Raw genomic sequence first — 21,019 nt, 5'->3', positions numbered from 1 at the left:
GCACTTTCTCTAATTTCATTAATAAACCCATTCAGCCAAAGGCCCTGGGCTGACTGAGGCAACCTTTGGTTCTTGGGTGGCTTCCCACCCTTGGGCCAGTAGGAAAGGCACTAAGTGGAGACTTCTACTCCATGGTGCTTTGTTCAGTGCCCACTGGGCTCCCAGGTACATCCCCTTTGGCTCCCTTTTTAGCCTTCTCTGCCCAAGGACAGGATCCCAGAAGGCAAAAGGGAGCAGTACCTGGCCAGATGAGGCCCCTGGTCCTGCCCATTCTCAGCTTGGATGATCTGATCCAGTCTTGACTTCCTCATCTGTAAAGTGAAACAGCCCCTCAGCTCAAGGACAAGACATAGTCTTGATGATATTTGCCATTACCTGTGCCTGTTTTTGGTGCCTCAGCGCCTGGAACTGTGGGGCTGGTGCTCTGTTGGAGAGTACAGGCACTGGAGTTTAGACCCTGGTTTGAGTGACAGGGAAGGTGGTATGGGAATCAGCACAGGCCCATGGGGAACATGGTACCATCTTGCCATTTCATTTTCCTCTCATGAGAAATTGCCATGACCTCCCCCTGGACAAGCAAGTGGGCTGAGCCTGCATATAGCTGAGCAACCCCCCCCCCCCCACCTTCCGCCAAAGCTAAGGCCAGCCCACCATATAGCAGGCTGGGGCCATGTGTGGCCTGAGCTGAGACTGGTTCCCCAGGGTAGTCTGCTCCCCAGGTAGCCTATCGGTAGCCATCCTGCCCACCTCCCCCCTTAATCCCACACACCCCTCCCAGGGCCAGGCTTCAAGTGCCTCTTAAGACATGACATCACATCATATCACAGAGGCTACAGACCCCACTGAATCAGGATAAGGGCAGTGCTGGACAGGCCTATCATGCTCTGCTCTGACACTCAGACACTTTGGCTTTTTGTACCCCTCCTGACCGGGGAACCTGGCACAAAGCTCTCAGAGCAAAGGCACTGGGGCACTGCCAGGTCTGGGACAGGACAGGTTCCTCCTAGGGGCATCCCAGTTCCCCTGGCTACAGTGGTATTGGGGGGGGGGGGGGGTGCGGAGGGGGGCGGGGCAGGAGGTCTCATCTGGTCAGCAAGGAACCTGTAGAAGTTGGAGGCCTGACTTCCCCCAGAGCTCTCACAGTGTGTGAGTCTAGCCTACAGTCAGTGAGACTGTGACTGTGACCACTGACTAGCTGGCCCCTGGCTCACCCTTCCCTCAAATCTTGTCCCTGTTCCCACCTAGTGCTCTGTCTGCAAGGCAGAACTGCTCTGGCTCTGTAACTAGGCCCAGACTGTCCTACCCACCTGTGGCCTTACCTGGGCGTCACCCTGGGCTACCCCATTCTCTCCCCCGACACTGCCTGTCTGGGAGGATGGGCTGGCACAGCCCTGGTGAAGCAGGTGGGCACAGGTGCAGGTGGGGTGAGGTGTTTGGGGGCCGCCCAGGGGGCAATGACACATGATCTGCACATCCTGAAGACCAAGACTGTCTCCCGAGTGAAGACGAGGACTTGAGGCCAAAAATGGAACACCACCCACTTTGTCTCACCTCCCTACCTCACCTGTAAATGACCTGAGAGGGTTGGACAGAGCTGGCCAGAGTGAGCACCAAGAAAGCACTGTCTGCTGCTGAGAACCTAGCAGGGTACAGGGTGTATCAATGAACCAATGACAGGTACTGTACCTGTATCCTCCTGGGCAGGATAAAGCCAGCAGCCACCACCTCGGGCAAATGCAGTGTCAGGCACTGGGCCAGCAACAGCCATTCCCAGGGGGAGGCCCCTGTTTTGGCAGTGCTTGGGATCCATGGAGGGTCCCATGGGCCTGCAGAATTCCCTAAATCACACTCCCATTGTGTGGCTGCACCAACACACATGCATGGGCAATCCTTCCTTGGAGAGCCTCTGCCACTGATCAGATTCTCAACGGAGCTGAGATCCCAGAAGACCCAGAAGATTGCACTAGCCTCCCTCATCCCCTGCAGATGGAGAAGCCAGGGTTAGGGCAGTAATGACCCACAGCCAGAGGTTCCCCCTTAAGGTGTCTTAATGGGGACATCTCCCCCCGCCCCCCACCCCACCGACCCTGTCCCCAGTTTCCCATGTCTCTGCAGGAACTGGCTGCCAGTGGTTTCAGCAGCCTTTGCTCCTGGAGGTATGGCCCAGGAGTACGGAAGCATGCTCCTTGTTGAACAGAGTTAGACAAGGGTGTTAGGCTAGTAGGTTCCAGAGGAGTCCTCTGGAGCTAAAGTTGGGAGAGTTTTTTGTGCTCTGTTTCCTCCCTCAGTGACAGTGATGGTCTGCAAGCCCTGGGCCAGGCCTGTAATCTGTGTTGCCAGTTTCCAGTCTTCACGAACCTGCATCCTGCTGTTTGCTAATTTCCCATCGGTGACTGACAGCAGGGGGACTTAGATCAAGCTGGCAAGATTTAACACAAAAACAAATAGGAAACAGTTCTCATTTCAGCTAAAGCAAAAATGCATTGGGGCTTTAAAAGACGTGCTCCTGCCTGAGGCGGTGGGGGGGCAGGGGGTTAAGGTGAGGGCAGGTGGGGCCACAGCCTAGACTTCATCCAGTACTGCCAATAATCTGCTGGGTGGCCCAGGGGCCCCTCCCCTGTCTGGGGCTGGGTGTGAAGTGAGAGAGCAGAATATGGGAACTCCAGGAACCTTTCAGAGAAGATGTTTCCAGTGTTCCCCTGGGAATTTGCTACCCCAAACTGGGAGTTGTTTCTCATACCTAATCTGTCCCCTCAAGTGACAGGCTGCTCACCACCCATGTCACACTAGCCCCAGGGTCCTGTCACCCCAGGGCTCTGCAGATACTTGTGGGAGAGGGATGGTCCTTTCTGGTCCTTTCTGGCTTTAAGATCCTGTAAGTTGATTCCGAGGTTCAGTGAGAGCAGAAAGCAAAACCAAGTGATGTGTGTGTGTCTGGGGTGCTGGTGACACCCGCTCAGACTCTCAGGGGGACAGCTCGGCAATTGGGAGCCCCAGGGCTTTGTGTGGCCTAGATTGCCCAGGTCCAGGCTGGCCCAGTGGCATAGCTCCCGGCCCCTTGTCCCTTGCGCACCTCCTGGGGAGTTTGGGCAATCCATGGGGCTGGGGCACAGCATGCACTCAGAGCTCGGATGGCTGTGTGGGTTGTGGTTGGCCACAGAAGAAATGGAAGGGGGCAAGCTGGGCTGACCACAATTGTATTCAGGCACGTTGGTTCTCAGCCCTGTGCCAGGCAGGCACCCTGGGAGAGTCGGTGGCACCCAGGCCCCAGCCCTTTCTCTCCAGGGGCTGACATCCAGGTGGGAAGACGAAGGCAGGTCAGAGGACAGAGACTAGACCCCCAGATGCAGCCATGGGGCCCTGCACACAAACCTCTAAGACCCTCACCCTGGCGGGGTGTGGCCCCCACCACACGGATGAGGAAACTTCAGGCTGCTCAGCTGGTCCCTCTCTCTACCACCTTATAAGGAGGACCCATGGCTCTCCCCTGCCCAGGGCATGAGAGTTCAGGGACTGGGAGGCTGCCACCCTTGCTATTACTTTGGGTCTCCCTAGTCCCCTCCATGTATACATGGGGAAAACAGGGGCCAGCAGACAAAATGGCCCACAGAAGGGGAGTGGAGGGTGGGTGCCGAGCTGGGTGAGAAGTATCAGCGGCGGGTGGTCCAAAGCTGAACTGCTATGGGAGGCAGGAAGTAGCTGTCTCCCGTTTCTGGCAGGTTTGGAGGGTTTTAGGCTATTAAGACCCGAATTTCAGCTTTACTGGCAGCCTGTTATCTTGTTTAAACAGGCTTTGCTGTTTGAGTAGCAGGCCTGGCCAGTGCTGTTACTATGAGCGTTGCAATTGTCACTGGATTGGGGGGCAAAGGGACAGGCAAGCAATGACTCTGACTTCTGGACTGGTCGGAACACACCCCCAACCCAGAGAAGCCCCATCCGTTGCTGGCCCAAGGCCTGCAGGGCTGAGCACTTTAAAATGGGCCACTTCTGAGCCTCCTGTCCCCCTCCCTCCCTGCCTGGACATGCAGCAAGCTGGGCCCTGGGGCAGGAGAGATCTGGGGAAGAGAAGGAGAGGACAAGGTGATAGGAAGGTCAGGGGCCCCATGAAAACCTGGACTGTCCAAGGGCATGAGGTGTGCCACCCTGAGTTGCTAATCTTTTTGTGTCACATGCTAATCTCCACTCTAGCCAGGGAGTTGTGTGGCCCCAGGACTGTCCGTCCCCAGGTGGCAGCAGAGGCTGGGGGTGATAGGAGCAGGTGCCAGGCAGACCCACCTCACAAGGTGTGGATGGGAACACACCAGTGGAGTCGGGGCCTGGGGCCTCTACACAGAACCCCCTGGGGTTGGCCACAAGGGGCTGAAGTAGGAAAATAAACCTGAGACCACATCCACCAAGACACAGGATCAGGCAGTTCCTGATCATTTTAAAGCCAGAAGAGCGCCTACTTAGCAAACACCTTTTCGGCTAGTTTTGCCAGACTGAGCCACTGAACAACTGAGCTGAAGTGAGGAAGAACACAGGCCAACTGTCTGTGAAAGACCAGGGCAGCATAAGGCCTGTCTCAGAGAGGGAGGCCCAGCCCTGCTGTCCTCAGTAGTCCCTGCCACACATTTGGGGTCCCGGGCAGGGGAGGAGGCCAGGGGCAGTATGAGGCCTGCAGGCCATTTGTGGGGCAGGGGCACTCTGCACCCACGGCTCCTCCCACCCCACCCCAGCCCCGCACACGGCTGTGATGCCAATAAGATTGCCGACAGCGTGCACCATCTGGCCCTGCTGCCATCACCCTGCATCCAGCAGACCACCCTGGCCGGGCACTGGAGAGACCAGTGCCCCTGACGGACGGGGCACTGTGTTCATGGCAGATGATGAGCAATACCAAGAGCAGGATCCAATTGGGCCTGAAGCTGTGTAGCAAATTAAGGTAGTGACTAGGGCGGGTGCTTCAGATAGGGGGCTCACAGAAGGCCTTGGGGAGTTGATCCTCTCTGTGGGAACCCAAGGGAAGGAAAAGCATAGCAGTGGTGGAGGCCCTCAGGCGGGGAGGGGCAGGATGAGTCAGGGAGCTGGCGGAAAGCATGGTATCATCCACTGTGATAGAAGCGACTGGAAGGGTTAGGCTTTGCAGTGATAGGGCCATGACAGAGTCACGGAGCAGAAGCAGGGAGACAGTCTGGCAAGAGATGGTAGCACTGGGAAGGAGAGGTGTGGACAGCTTCCAGGTGTGTCTGGAAGTACCATCGATGGGACAGGATGCGGGCAGAGCCCACAGCCTGACACTGGGCCCTCTGCACACCGTAGCCCCACACACACACCTGGCCTCTGCTAGGGTTGTGCCCATGGCCTGGGGTGCCGCCTCCTCCTCTAGTGGCAGAAATCAGCTCATTCATCAGTGCCCAGCCCAGCTGGCACACCCCACTTCGTGCCACCTGCCCTCAAGCTTGCATGGGGTGGTGCCGGACAGTTGGTGGCATGTGTGTCCTTCCCCTAGGGAGACTCGGTTTTCATAAGCCAGGACTGCTCCTTGCTCTTCTCTGTTTGTCCCTCGAGGCAGGAGTGTGCACTACATTCGGTAGGAGCTTAAGGTGTATCCAAGGGACTGACTGAGGTCCGGAGAAAAGGGCAGCCGAAGCAGCCAGGGGAGGTTGGGCTTGCATCTCAGTGCTGCTGCACCCAAACAGTGGTGCTCAGTGGGTGGGACACTGGGCCTCCAGCCTTCTCTCATTATTGCCTATTGACCACATTTCTGTTGTGACTCATTGCATGATAGCCCAAAGTAACTGCCGTCTGATGGCTCGCAGGACCCAAGGCTCTCGGGTAAGGTAAAGCTCAAGGAGAACCAAGGCAGCCCTCCATGGATCTGGCCGCAGAGTGGGTGGGTAGCCCTGTTGGAGCAGACAGTCTGAGGGCTCCTCACTCAGGCCCTCACCCTGTAGGGTTGCTTCCTGACTTGCTAAGGGTTCAGCTGCTGACCCTTTCAGCCTATCCACACATGCCACCCGGGGAGCCCTAAAGCTGGTAAGTCAGAGAGATAAAGGGGTCAGATGGAAGAGGGGTGGGTGCTGATCTGAGTGGACATCTGACCAAGGGTCAGAGAGCAGGGGTAACCATGGCCTACACTGGGGAGGCCTGTGGCTGGGCCCAGGGACATGAGAACAGGATGGGATAGGAAGACATCAAGTGGGAGGGTGTGGCGGTGCTGAGGAGAGGAAGCCCCCAGTTGCTGCGACAGATAGAGGGGAAGGAGGGGCATGAGCTGCTGTCCCTATGTGTGGACAGGGCTGTGTCCGTCTGTCTCAGCCTGGGCATCTTGAGGGTTTACACACAGCTATGGGGGCAGCGCATCTCCAGGGCCTTGAGGGCCTAAGTTTGGGGGGTGGGTGCAACCGACCTGGGCCTGGCAGCAGTGGGAAGCAGGGCTGTCCTGAGGGGGAGTGCTGCTCACCCCAGGGGTCCTGAATGCCTTGGAGGAGGGGACGAGGGTGAGCAACAGTGCTTCCTGGCTTGCCCACATTGCCCTGGTGGCTCTCCTCTCTGTGCTGTCCCTGCACATTGGCTCTAGAGGCAGTCAGGGGCTCATTGATTCATTAGCCTCATTAATCCAGTTCTCTAGTCTGGCAAGGCAGCATTTAGGTTTGTGCGAGGAAGAAGTAGGAAATGCTAACCAGATTGGTTTGGAAGTGACCCTGGTCATCCAGCTCTGTCCCCAGACACGTCCCCCTTTCCTGAAGCCAATAGCAGTGGGGGATGACCAGGCCTGGGTGGCTGTCGTTGTACGGGGGGCTCTCCTTGGGCGATGGGGGTGGTAGGCCTGGCAGCGGGGCCTGGGCAGTCCAGGTTAACCCTCTGAGCCCCAGTTTCTATGTAAAATGGAAATATCAGGAAGAACCCCACTGTGGCTTCCCTCCGTGGCATGTCTGGGAGCCTCTTACAAGCCTCTTCTCTGAGATGAACACAACTGGACATCTAGGCATCAGGGTAGCCTCCACACAAAGGAAGAAGCAAGGCCCAGAGCCATCAGGGGCAATTGTTGAGGTTAACACTGCCACAGGCTAATTCTGCCAAGGGCCAGACACTATCAGTGACACGACCTTCAGTGACACTACCAGCACCTCACCTCCTCTTCCATCGGGAGGCCCCCTCCACCCAGGGGTGCTCCAGCCAGGAGTAGGTCACAGAAGGACCTCCCCTCTTCTCTGTCCACTACCCTGTCCCTCAGGAAGAGTGGGGTCCACTCAGCTCCCAAAGACCCTCCCCTACCCCCCAACAAGTAGATAGTGATGGACAATATTGGTCATTCCAGCCAGCCAGGGCCAGGCCCGTGTGCCCCTGGGAAGGGACTCCTGGCCCAGCTCAAGGATCGGCAGCCTCCCGCCATCGGTCTGTGTTGCTGTGTGAGGCTCTGAGGGTGGAGGCTTTCTCCTCAGTTGTCATGGAAACAGCAGTGAGTCTGCTGAGCATCTGAGTACTCGGCTCAACAGAGGGAGGGGAGCAGCCACCCTGGGTGGCAGCTGCTATGACAGACTCTCAGCAGCTCAGCATTTGGAAGGACCCCAGGGGCTGCCATGCTCTCAGCTTGGTGAGCACAGAGGGCAACTCAGAGGCCTCCTTACCCACTGTCTCCCTGTTGGCAGCTGGACCGTAACCACATCTGCCCTCTTGTCTGCACAGTTATGGTGGTTTCCATCCAGGCCTGGGTGAGCCGAATACACAGGCCCTGCCTTCCGGGAGACAGTTCCAATGAGGGGACACATACCATGCGGCAGGGGAAGAAGGTAAAGAAACATGGATTCCAGCAGGCAACAACCTTGAGCTGGGGCTGCCTGGGGAGCTCCGAGCATCCTGTCCCCATCCCTGCAGGCATGAGCCGAAATGACTCAGGCCTCCTCCCCCTGCTCCCGCACTGGGCCTCTGCCAAGCAGGAGCAGTCGTGCTGCCTCACTGAGTGGTTTTTGTCTGTCTGCCCATCCCTTCCTCCTACCATCACCTCCCAACTGCATCCCAAGCTCCTTGAGTTCAGGGGAGTGTGTACAGTGGCCTCCCCCTCCGGCTCAAAAGGAGAGTGGCAAAGCCCAAGAGAGACTTCCCTGCAGCATAGCCGTCTGTCTGCCGGTCAGGGGCACAGCCACAAATCTCTAGGCTCCCACCAGGCAAGGGAGGTGAGCTCAGCCCAGCCGCAGAGGGACACCTCAGAAAGTCTTGGGCACTGCCTGATTTCGGTGTGGGGTGTGGTGGGGTGTAGAGATAGGCAGGATGTTGGCTGGAGATGCTTCTCAGCAGAGGTGAATGGCAAAGGATGTCTTGAAGCCCAGATACGCTGTTTGACCCCGGTTCCTCACTGAGTCCGTAACTCCTCTGAAAGGAGAGCGGAGTATCCGAACGTTGACCAAACAGCATCTTTGTGAAAACAGCACAGGGCCTTGTGCCTAGATGAGGTTCTGCTGGTCTAGCATCCTTCTTGCCCCTAGATCCCACCCTGTCTCCTGCCCCTAACAGTACCTGTCCCTCTTCCACTGCTTCCCTTAGGGACAGCCCCCAAGGTACGGTGTGAGGAGGCCTCCAGCTCAGGATGGGGCTCTTGCTCTGTTTCTTGCCACCACCACCCTTTCCCCGGGGGAGGCCTTCTGCCTGTACCCCTCAAATTGAGGGTAGATCCAGGCCAGGGTGAGCTCCTCTTGGACAAGCTAGAGCCTAAAAGGGAATTGAACCCTGGAAGAATGAGGACCCTCAGTGGACTTATGAACTGGCTGGGGAAGCAAAGGGTTTTGAGCCAATGGGCAGCCTGCAGTCTGGGCCCAGGCTGGCCTCTTCCTCATCCCTAGATCAGCCTCGTTTTCATAGCCACCTGGCAGGGCCATCTGAGCATCCCCTGGCCACTCTAGACTTCTCTGCAGCTTTACAGGAAGAGAAACATACACATATGTTTGTCTTAGCGCCAAAGACCTGCCTCCCCACTTCTTTGGAGACAAAGAATAAGCTGTTTCCCTGACTGACTGACGCCATCCTTGGAGTGGTTTTACTCTGGAGGCAGAACCCTGTCTTTACACCAGTCCACAGCTGCAAACACACCTAACACAGGCCCTACCCACCCCTTGCTCCTTCCAGCCAGTACCTTGGGGCATAGGTCTGAGGGTGGGGCCCACTCCCCCTATTTCTGCTGGAAAAGTCTGGAGACAGCAAAGCCAACTTCACCTTGGTAGGGTTCAGGATGGGCCAGGGAAGTCTCGGAGGCTCCTCCCGCCCACCAGTCCCAGAGCACAGGATTCCGGGCCTCACCTGCTTCTGCTGGCGATGCAGTGGGAAGAGGCAGTTGGCACTGCACTGAGGGTGGGCACCAGACTGCCCACTGGGACATGCCACTCACCGGGTCAGCAATGCCCCACCCTTCAGACCATGCCCTGCCAGCTGACGGGGAGCCCCCGTCTTTGGTGCCCCCAAGCTTCCACCACAGAGGGAGCCCAGAGGGGCCAGAGGCTTGGCTGTTACTTTGTGAAGGGTGCCAATTTGATGTCCAGCCCCATATGAAACCTCCCCCTTGGCCCATCCGGCCATGGCGCTGCCAGGCAGCCTCAGTGCCCAGGTCCCACCCTTGGCGCCCTTGGCACCTGGCACTCTGCTGCCCGGGGCTAGGCCCGGTGGCTCAGCTGCAGGGTGGGCAGCTATGGGGCTGGCTCCATCCATGGTGAATGGAATTCATTCATGTGCATAGCCCAGCCTCCAGCCTTACTTCCAGTGTGAAAAGCCGAATTCACAGTTCCCATGAACAAACACTCCAGGCTTTTCTACAACAGGCAGACTTGAGCTTTCCAGGTTATAGCAAAACTGAGACCTCATATTAGAGATGAGGAAACTGAGTCCCACCTGGGCTCTGAGGCCCCAGCTGAGCCAGTGCCAAGGCCTTGGCCCCCTGCTGCATCCCTTCTACCACCCTTCCCAGCTTACCCACACAGCAGCTCTATGCCTTGGCTGGTCTTTACTCCAGGGCCTTTCCCTGCCCTTCCTTTTTCCTTTCAGAGCCCTACCCCCTATAAGGCCCGGTAGAGATACCCCCTGCTCCAGGAAGCCTCCTCTTTTGGCTCAGTCATACCCCTGATGGCTGCTAGTAGCCACAGTGTCTGGGCATGGGGACTTAGCTTTCCCTGAATGTCACATTTCAGTCCTCAGCCACCTTGTGAGGAGGCACGCTACTCAACCTCGTTTTACAGGTGGAGAAACTGAGGCTCAGAACAGCTGAGAGCTGGTGACTCACATATCAAGGATTCTGACCCTTGTTGACCGCTCCACAGCCACACCACTTCATTCATTCCATCCTGCCCAGGACAAGCTCATTGATGACAGAACCATTGACTCTTTCTCTGTCTCCCTTATGCTTAGAACAGCATCTCATGCAAAAGGGCACCTGGAGAGGATCTACCAGGGAGATAAGGAAGGAGTGAGGATTGCAGGGGCTCAGCAGTGAAGGGGTGTTGAAGTGTTGACAGGCCGAAGTTTCCAGGTCAACTTGACCCTAGGGTTCAGGCTAGTGCTGGGAAGAGTTGAAACCTTGACATCCCCTGCATTTTGTGTGAGATCTAAAGCTGGAGACCTCTGTGGATACCAGCTGGCCGTGCCCTGTGCTGTGACCACAGTGAGCCCTGTGCCGGACCCTGGAGAGTGGGAACCTGGTGAAGAGTAAGCAGACAAGGAGACAGGACGGGTCAGCACAGAGCCTTCCCCAGCCACACAACATAACACATGCTACCACCTCCTGGCATATCCCCCACTCAGATTTACCCATCAGGCCCCCATTTGGCCTTCCCCATGTTCCAAGGGTCTAGTTGATGGCATGTCTAGCATGAGTCAGCATTTGCATATGGCTGCCCAAAACCAGTGTGACCCTGGAGGGTCAGGAGGTGCTGGTCCCACCCGCCCCCCTAGAATGTGTGTCCACATAAGAGAAGAGGGCACTGGGAACAGGGTGGACTGGACCAGTATCCCAGGAGGACTACAGAGCTGGGAGCTGGTATGGAAACCAAGGCCACCTGTAGTGTGGGGACTCCACTTTCTGGGGACCCCAGAGGGAGCAAGGAGCAGCATCCATACAGCCTACCTCTTCTTGGAACAGAATAGTGGGGGACCTGTGTGATAATAACAAGGCAGCAAGGTTCGCTAAGCGCCTGTATCTAGACAGGGGCCATGCAGCATGCCTATGGCTCCGCCCACCCGACAGCTAGATGGGGCCTCAAGGCCCAAGAGACAGGTGGAGGACCCAGGGCCCCACAACCAATGATGGAAACCGTATGAGTCTTTGTGTGCGTTTTCTCCATTAAAAGCCACACCTTTTGATGAGGCTGCTCTTACTACCTTCTCACAGATGAGGGGTTGAGGCACTGAGAGACAAGCATTTTGCCCAGGGTGACACAGACTAGAGACAGCCTGTGTAAGGTACTGCGGAGCAGGTGAGGGCCAGGAACAAGGAGTGACGTGGAGGTGGGGGCTGGGAGAAAGATGAGAGCACCCATATCATGAAAGGCCAGCATGCCCCTCTGAGGAGTCCAGCTTTAGCCCCAGGAGCTCAGTCAATAAATCTGGGAATTGAGAGGGTTTCAGAGCATGCCCATGCCCCTTCCCCACAGCTTAGTCCTCAGTCCCAGTGGTGGTCAGTGAATCACCACATACAGGACCTGGGTCCTAACAGAACACCTGTGGTGGCCTGTGAGGAGAGAACAGGAAGGGCACCGCCCTGTGGGCACCCAAAGGTCTGGGTGGCCATCAGGAGAGGTGCGGTGGATAGAGGTCAGACCTTGAGTCTCTGAGGCCCTGGGCCTCTTTCTCTTGCCTGCCTGCCCACCGTTTGGTGCTGCTGGAAAGTGACATGTATGTTGCTGTGTGGGTTGGTCAGGCTATGGTGTAAGGTACCCAGCTCCAAAAACAGGCCCCACCCCTCGTCCGCCCCAGAAGCCTGTTGAGTTGCAGATATGCTGCACACAGGACCCCACACTCTCTATCACAGACTGTGGAGGCAAACTGCACGAGACCAGAAACTGGCTCAGGCTTCAGGAGGCAGGGAGGATGGCCCAAGAGGGCAGGAGACTGAAATGAGCCCCCTAGAGAGACAAGTTAGAAAGACCCAAGGCAGGCTGGGCTGGTAACCTGGTAGTCCTTAGCCAGCTCCCTTACCCTGTTCCCCTACCTCCCTCTAGAAACTACAGTGCCTTAGGGGGCTGAGCAGTGCTCCCTGCCCCAGCCATGCAAGGAACCAGAATTCAGAGAGGGACCCAGGACCACGGCTGGAGGACACCCGCTGTCCCCTCTACCTCAGGCAGGCCAATGAGCTCTCAAGTCAGTAGGAGGCAGATGTTCTGGAAGAGGCTGTGCGGGAAACGTTTGGACAGACCCTTTTGCCTGTAGCAGGGCCCATTATCCTCATGTGCAAAGTGCAGCAGCTGTACCTGAGTGTCCATGATTGGGTTCCAGGCTGGATTTCTGGGACAGCCCTCTCCCACCCAGCCAGCACGCAAGGAAACCAAAGTCTGCCTTGTCATGACAAAGCTCATGGGCCTGACCTGTTAAATCAGGGAAACGATGGTAACTGGAGGTGCTCAGCCTGGCACTTGGGGCTGTCCTGTGCCCCACTAAAAAGCTAAGGGAACCTAGTGCAAGGACGCAGGCCTCCTTGAGGGAGGTAGGTCTTCCACTGAGAGGTGAAAGGAGACAACAGACAGCCCTGTGCTGGGGCAAGGGGCAGTGAGTGACACGGGAGAGTGCCCAGTGGGCAGCAGCAGCAGCCATGGGAAAAGGCCCAGTAGATCTGGGCTCTTCTCATATCAGCACCTTTATTCCTCCTCACAGTTATCTTGACATTGAACGCCGTGACCATCCCATTTTACAGATGAGGAAACCAAGGCCCAGAGAGAAGAAATGACTTGTCCAAGGCACATCAAACACTGGTGGTGACAGTGAACACCAGGCACCTGGCTCCAGACCCGGTACTTGTAACCAGGGATAGGGGACAGCCCTTTTGTGACACAAGGAGAGCCATCGTAGAGAATCAGAACCAAGGGGCAATGTACCAACTCCCCCCACCACCACCACCACCACATGCAGGCTCTCCTTTGCATCCCAGCTCACCCTGGCTGTTGGCCTCAAAATGTAGCTGGTCCCATCCAGGCGACCATGGGTGCTATCACATGGTAGCCATGTGCCTGGTGAAGGCCTCTGCTGCCAAGTTCAGCACTGAACAGAGACTCCAGACTCACAGGCCAGCTAGCTCCTTAGCAACAGGCCATTAGGTCCAGCCTCGTGACATCCACAGGCCACCCTGGGAGAAAGTTCATTCAGTGACACTGAGTATATTTGGACCTGTCCAAGCAGGAGCTTTCTTTTTGCAAATGGCCAAGAAATTACTTCTTTACCACCCCAGGGATTACATCCAGCCACCCAACTGCCTCTTGCTGTCTGACATGCTTTGTTGCAAATCACTCATTTCTCACCATTGGGCAGTAAGATTCCCGCCACTGCATAAGCTTCTGATGGGAATCATCTGCTCCATGTTATTTATATAAATGAATGCGCAGACAAATCCCAGACTCCTAGAAAGTGCCATTTTTCTGGTGAGCAGGCCCTGGGGAGAGCTGGGTGGGCCTCAGAGCCCCCGGCTGGCATTGCAGGCAGCTGCTAGTGGGTGTGTTGCCTCCTGGGTGAAACAACCATGACTGCTCCACTGGCAGCTGGAGCGGTAAAGGCAAGAAGGGCTTCTTCCTGGAAGAGCAAGCGGTTGTTGGAGATACAGGGCTCTTAACGGAGCCCTGGGAGTCAGCCTGTCTGGGCCCCCATCTCCCCACGTGTGAAATCTGTAGCCTCCTGCTCACAGCACAGCCATGGGCTGCAGAGGTGGCCTCTCAGATTCTGGGTCCAAGAGGATGTTTGTGTCAGGCTAATGGAAATTTCACAGGACAAGGGGGTGATATACTAGCGATGATCCCAAAGTTGCCCCTGCCTTCATTTGCCGTAGGGGCCCAGTGGCCCAGTTGGACCTCAAGAGGATGGTGCCCAGTTTTCTCTTACCACCTTTGGGGCCCTCTGCGGCAGCTCTGACCCATGATACCAAGTGGGCAGAGTCATAGGGGAACTAAGCGACATGGGGGAGCCCCACCCAGGCCGAGGAGCAGAAGAATGGGGCCACAGCTGGTGTCCAGGCTGTGCATACCTACCGAGGGCTGTAGAGAGAGGTACCAGGGGAAGCCCTAAAGGCCAGACTGAGGGGCTGGGACTTTACCCTGGTGCAGGACGCATAGCCAGACATGTGCTGCTGCGAGGTGAACAGGGATATGGGGGCGGAAGTAGAGGAGCTTCCAGGAAGAAGGGGTCTTAGGTGAGGCCATAGCAAGCAGAACGTGGAGAGGAGGAGAAGGGAGGCCCTGGAAGCTGGGCGGGGAAGTACACCAGTGGCATTCCTCCCATACTCACACTCATGCAACCTTCACACAGTTTCCAGAGTTACAGCCCAAAATAGCACGTTCCTTTTTCAATGATTTATGCTTTGAGGTGTCAGGACACTGCTCTGCCCACCTGGGAGCGCTTGGAATGAAGGAGTGAGCACACGACAGTGACAGTAGCACTGAGGGCACCGAGTCAAAAGGCCAGGGGACTCCAGCTCCACTCTGCCCACCGTCACCAGCTCTCCTCAGCCAAGGGGCCTCATTTGCAGCTACAGGGGGCGCTGGCCAAGTGGCACCCCTTGTGGGCCATTAGCACCCAGAGAGCAGTAGGGGATAACAGGTGGAGTGCAGCATCTAGCCTGGTGCTTCACAAGCTCTGAAGGTCATGTGCGTTTCTACAAGCCAGTACCCAGTCAGTGCCTTCTGCAGGCTGTGCTGAATCCTGCCTGGCAGGGCCCATGCAGGCAGGGCATCTACACAGATAGAGGTTTTGTGGTTATTCTTTGATGCCTATCACCTCGCAGGTGTGTAAATGATGGCCAGCGTGATTACCCATGGTTTATCCCAAGGAAGAGAGACAAGCAGGAAACCTGAGCCCCCAAAAAACACAAAAGCAAGAAGGAGACTCCTGTGGTCCTAGGCAGTAGTGATCCTATGAGCGTTTGTGAGGCACTGCCAAGGGCATGGCTGCCCTGTGAGGAAAGTGCCTGAGTTCCCAGATTTTCAAGTACAGAGGAACATGAGGCTCAGGGAGATGTCTAAGGACCAAAAAGTCTGCCAAGAGCTGTCTGTGGGGCAGAGGTTCACATGGGACAGGAAGGACTGGTCAGTTGGGGCTGAAGTCAGGAACCTGGGGTGGATATTGAACAGGAAGAGCAACTGAGATGGCCATGGGGTGGGAGGGGCCCTGTGGCCCGTTGACCCCTTCAGTGCCACGCAGGGCCTGCCCTCAAACGACCGACCAGCAGAGGCCTCGGCATGAGCACCGGCCAGCACATACGCGCTGTTTCAGCATGCTGAGTACACCCTCCTGCCCCTCCACTTCCCAGACTCTACAGCCTGCCCAGAGCTGCTGGGCTTGGACCAGGTATAAGAGCTACCTTGGCTCTCACCCCAGGTGACCCAGCAGATACCCATTCTAGGAGCCTGGCTGTGTCCTGGCTTCTCTGCCTGGCCCCCACTCCATGAACACCAGCTCCATACCCCGGGAACTGGCCTGCTGGGTCCTACCTGCTGGTGGCCAGCCCGTCCCCCTCTGAGTCCTGGGCACCTGTCATGGCTCCATCACCTGACATGAGAGCTGGGGCCTGTCACTGGCCCTTAGGGCATGCTCAGCAAGTGTTTGCTCATTGAATTCATGCATACGTGCTAATGACTGTTTCTGTTATTTATCTGATGTGAAGTTTGGGGTCAGAAGCACAGCCCCTGATTATGACATCATTCCTGTGAGAATTGATAGCTCTGTTAGGCTTTACAGTGTGGCTTCCAGAAATCCATTAGAGCTAATTAGTCTCCAGCAGAATGTGACATTCCTAGACCACCACTTATCTCACTTTTGGGAACATCATGTGACTCCTCCAGGCACTGCTGGGGATGGGAATCCTGCATCTTGTTTCTCTCTGGAGAAGGGTCCCCCCCGCCCCTGCTTCCCCAAGACCTGAAACCACCCACTTTCCAGGGTTTCTGGTATTTCTTAGCTCATTCTAAAGAAGGCACAAGATTGGTTTTGGAAAACCTCTTCTCCAAGGTGGAATACGGGATCTGAAGACCGCTTCTCTGAGGTTGGAGAGTAATGACAAGTACCTCTGGGCATCCTCTCCCCACTCAACCTGGTTCCTTCCTAGCACTGATGCTATTAGACCGTGTATCTCAGACAACTCAGGATCTCTGGGAGAGCAGGGTTTCACTGTGGCATCCTCCTGGACAGCCCCACCTGGGGTGATCTCACTTGGGTCCAACAGTGCTGCCCATCCACCCTCCAAGTGAGCCTGAACTCCTGGTTGTGGAACATGGAGCACATTTCCTGCCTCTCCAAGCCTCAGTTTCTTCATCTGTAAAATGGGAATCAGAAGGTGTAAGGACTGAACAAATTGGCATGCCATGGCCACACCATCAGCACCAGCTGCAGCTTCCTTTGTTGTTACCATGTCACCGGTGATATAATCTAGTCAGAAAGTCCTTAATTCTGACACCCTGGATCTAAACTAAACTAGTTCCGGGCTTTGTTCGGACATTTGGCTTGTTCGTTTTATTTTAAAACGAGGGGCAGCTTTCACCATAGTAACTCACCAGCAGTTCTTTTTAGAAGCTAGAATTGTCAGTTCTCTGTGGAAATGGTGAGTGGTGAGTTTGGGAGTCAGAAAAATACATTATGTTCCCTAAAAACTCAGTTACTACAACCCATTTAAGGTCCTCAGAAAGAAGGGGGTAAATAAGGGCCATTGCCATACTCTGGTCACTGAGCCTGGTAGGCCTCTGTCCTCACATGAGCGCAATGACCTGGGCGGGGCAGAGGGGCCTGAGCCTTCCCCAGCTCTCTAGACTGGAGCCTTCGGTTTTGGAAGCACAGGCTGTTAGTTCACAGATCTGGCTGAGGACTGACGGCACCACATGGCAGGGTCGAGGCTTAGAGGACTGGCCCAAGCCCTAGCGGGCTGGAGCTGCTGGCTGGGCAGGAAGCTGGCCACGCTCACATTGAGGGAGATGCGATGGCAGCATGGGGGACTTGAGCCAGCGTGGGGTGGCAGGGGATGGGGCCCTTAGCTATGAGCTTGGAGTTGCCCAGGTCCCTGCCGCTAAGGGAGGCCATGAAGCAGCCCCGAGCCACAGAGGAGGCACCGATGAAGCAGAAGCGCCCATTACTAACAAGTGTCAGGGCGCGGAGGGCGGTGCCAGCCACTGTAGGGGCTCCAGAGCCTGTGGGAGGCAGGTGAAGACAGACTTGGCCTCGCAGAGGAAGACTTCCCAATAAAAGGGTGAATTTTGCAGGGCCAGTGCTGGGCTGGGAGACCTTCCCAAGGGGCCTTTCTCTCTGAAGGGCTGTGGGTCTAGGGCCTTTCCTTGCTGCATCCCCTGATTAACACCAGCATTTTCCTGCCTGCAGAGTCGAATGGCAGAGAGCCTGCGCCTTTTTGATTCCATCTGTAACAACAACTGGTTCATCAACACCTCACTCATCCTCTTCCTGAACAAGAAGGACCTGCTGGCGGAGAAGATCCGGCGCATCCCGCTCACCATCTGCTTCCCTGAGTACAAGGGCCAGAACACCTACGAGGAGGCCGCTGTCTACATCCAGCGGCAGTTCGAGGACCTGAACCGCAACAAGGAGACCAAGGAGATCTACTCCCACTTCACCTGCGCCACCGACACCAGTAACATCCAGTTTGTTTTCGACGCGGTGACAGACGTCATCATACAGAACAATCTCAAGTACATAGGCCTTTGCTGAGGAGCTGGGCAGGCCAGTTTGCCTGTGGCGAAACCCCTGGGGTGTCACACCCCCACTCGTGCTAGGGAGACCCAGCCTAGGGGCAGAAAACGGGGGACCTGAAAAATGTCCCCCCCCCGGCCCTCCACCTCCTTGGCCCCCACATTTCCGCAAACATAAATATATACGGATAGATTGCTAGGTAGGTAGACACACACACACACACACACACACACACACACACACATATGCACACACACAGTCTGGAGATGGCAAAGTTCCCCAAAGCGTTGAGGCCTCTTGAAGACTTAAGCAGTTGTCACCATGTTCACTATGAGCCCTTTATGCCCCCTTCACTTTGCCTTCCCGAGCCGGCCCCGCTCTGCATGGGGGTCCTCGTGGGACTATGAGGAGAGGCGGCTGGGTCATCTGGAGGAAGCCAGCTCTGCCCAAGCTTGGGACTGGGGACCTTGCTGCTGACCAGGAGGGAGGACCAGAGCAGGGTCCATGCGCCTTCCCTGCTGGCCACGCCTACTGCTGGCCTACTCTGTACCACGTTCGTTCTGGAACCAGGGTGCAAGGCCAGATAACAGCACTAACCAGACCTCTAGCCACTCACAGCTCTTTTTAAACAGCTTCAAAATATGCAGCAAAAATCCACACAATAACATGAGTGGCACGATTTGTTTCAAACTAGGCCAGCTGGGTTCCAGCTTTTCTTCTACTAGTCTGATGTTTTATAAATCAAAACCTGGTTTTTCTTCTCTGACATCCTTTTTTTTGGCCAAATCTCGTGGTGTTTCGCAGAAATATGGAAAATTTCAAATGCAGTTGAGTATTCTTTTTTAAAATGCAGATTTTCAAAACATATTTTTTTTTCAGGTGGTCCTTTTTGTGTCTGGCTTGCTGAGTGTAAAAGTTGTTATCTGGATGAGTCTGTCCCTCTGCTCCCGAGCGACACTGGGGCGGACGGCCGCCCTGTGGCAGCCTCGTGGGGCCGCGTTGTACATAAGCCTGTGCAGCGTCCTCTTGTTACTGGTGCGATTTCTGCTTCGTTTTTATTTCAGAAAATAAATGTGATGTATTTAAAGAAGGTTCCTCACCTAGGAGCGAATGAACAATAGCTAAATGTCTTTGGTATTTAAAGAGTAAATTATCCATTGGCTTTGCAAGTGGAGGAAGGGGAAGCAAGAGATGGGGCCCTGGCCCCTGCACACCTTACACCTGAGATGGGCTGAGAGCAGCTACAAGTCCTGTGAAGGCTCAGCGAGCGTTGTAGCCTGAGGGAGGCCCTGCTGGGACCTCGCACTCTGGCCCTTCATGTCCCAGGGCCTGTGGCACCCACCATCATGGAAGGACCTTGGCCGAGGGCCGCATGTAAATATGAACCCCCGCTGTTGAGAGGGAAGGCACCGCCAAAGCCCTTGCCAAATCTCCTTTTCTCTTAGCCTCTGTTCGGTACCTATATGTCCAAGGTCAGTGTGTGGAATCACAGCCAAGGACTTTAAGAGATGTACAGAGGGAAAGAGGAGCTGGTGATTGTATGAAAGTTAAAGATTGTCTACTTTAAGAAAATAAAATACCCTGAATGAGCTGAGCCTTGTCCTGATGTGCTGTATGTGTGCGGCTGACATCTGGGAGGGTGCCCAGAGACACCTTCCGTGCCCAGGGTGCTTTTTCTCTCCCCTAACCCACACATTTAGGCAGAATCATTTGGAAATCAAGACAGCGGGAGGCCTGCCAGGCCCCTGTGTCTGGAGGAGCTGAGGTTCAGGGGTGATGATGGCTCCAAGACCCCTGCCCAGCAATGGCCCAGGCTGCACCAACACCCAGACCCGTCATACCCTAAAGACACCTCTGCCAGAGTCAGACTCATCCCCACAGAGTGGAAGAGGTAGAGAGCCTGGAGGGTGCTGACAATGCCCAAGAGTATAGGGTGGGTCCTACAAGGTGTGGGGAGGAGGGGTCCCCCCACTATCCCACCGTTTGCCGACCCTGGCTTGTGTGGTTAGAGGCATCTCCATGTGGTGGAAAGCACTAGTTAGTAGTCAAGAAACTTTGTTCAGTCTGCACTAGGCTCCTTACAGATTATTTTAACATCTCTACGGTAGCAGGTTGTTAGCTGTGCCCCATTTTACAGATGAGAAAAGGTGTCCAAGGTCAAGGTCAGGGATTGGCGGAACAGAGAGGCAAGGGCTTCCCAAGCCTGGGGTTCTTGTCTGGCTCTGCCCCTGATCATTCTGCACCAGACAGACAGCATCCCATGGGGAGCCCAGAGCCACTCTGCACCTCCTGCTCAAATGCAGGACCCACACAAAGCCCTAAGTGAGGACCAGCAAGTGGAGATGCACACGCACGCACACACGCAGACACACAGCGTGCAGACACATACAGATTGGGCTTTCTCCCTCCCCCACCACGAGCCTCGTGGGGATTCCCTTCACGCCTTCCCACATCACCAAACAGCAAAAACCCAAGGGGACTTTTGTATAAGAAGAAATAGCGTGTGACTTAAAATCTTTGAGACTTATTTTACGCTTTTAATGCCAACTGTGAAAAGAGCAGTAATTTCACCATGAGCATCCTTCACCTAAAAATACACAGAAGGAAAATAGAAGGATTCTGCCTTCTCTCCTGATGTGCTCAGGGATGGGAGGTGCGTTCCCTGGGACAGTCCTCCCAGTTCCCAGAGCCTGGTCCCCAGAGCCCAGTGGGCAGACTCTTCAATGTCCCGCCCTCTGCTGCAATCTATCTGCATTGATTTTTTTTTTTTTTAAACTTACATGAACTACCCCTCCCTGCCTCCTTTCATCAACTCTGGTAAGTATGTGTTCTATATTCTTCTCTTCCACATTTTGGAGACCATGCATTCAGTGAGGGTTTTTTTTCATTTCATGGGCTGACTGTTTTTATTGAAGTATAATTGACATACAATCCTCTTAGTTTCAAGTATACATCATAGGGATTGAGAGGTTTTTTTTAATGTTTATTTTTGAGAGTGGGGGCAGGGGAGGTGCAGAGAGAGAGAGGGAAAGAGGATCTGAAGCGGGCTCTGCGCGGACAGCAGAGAGCCCGATGTAGGGCTCGAACTCACAATCCACGAGATCATGACCAGAGCCGAAGTCGGATGCTCAATCAACTGAGCCACTCAGGTGCCCCAATAATTCAGTAT

At 55.4% G+C, this 21,019-nt stretch overlaps 2 protein-coding genes across 3 annotated transcripts in view; one reads left to right on the top strand and one right to left on the bottom strand.

The window, feature by feature from the left end:
* Nucleotides 1-19,444, top strand: part of GNAZ (G protein subunit alpha z) — a 53,468-nt gene extending 34,024 nt beyond the window's left edge. Inside the window, exon 3 of the mRNA XM_060612589.3 lies at nucleotides 17,524-19,444. Coding sequence (XP_060468572.1) covers nucleotides 17,524-17,868 — 345 coding nt within the window. The 3' untranslated portion in view covers nucleotides 17,869-19,444. The remainder of the gene's footprint in view (nucleotides 1-17,523) is intronic.
* Nucleotides 1-21,019, bottom strand: part of RSPH14 (radial spoke head 14 homolog) — a 99,274-nt gene that overhangs the window by 65,594 nt on the left and 12,661 nt on the right. The gene's annotated exons all lie outside the window — the stretch shown is intronic.

Source organism: Panthera onca, chromosome D3 (assembly GCF_046562875.1).
Source record: "Panthera onca isolate mPanOnc1 chromosome D3, mPanOnc1 haplotype 2, whole genome shotgun sequence".
Lineage (NCBI taxonomy): Eukaryota > Metazoa > Chordata > Mammalia > Carnivora > Felidae > Panthera > Panthera onca.
This window is presented reverse-complemented; position numbering and strand designations above follow the sequence as displayed.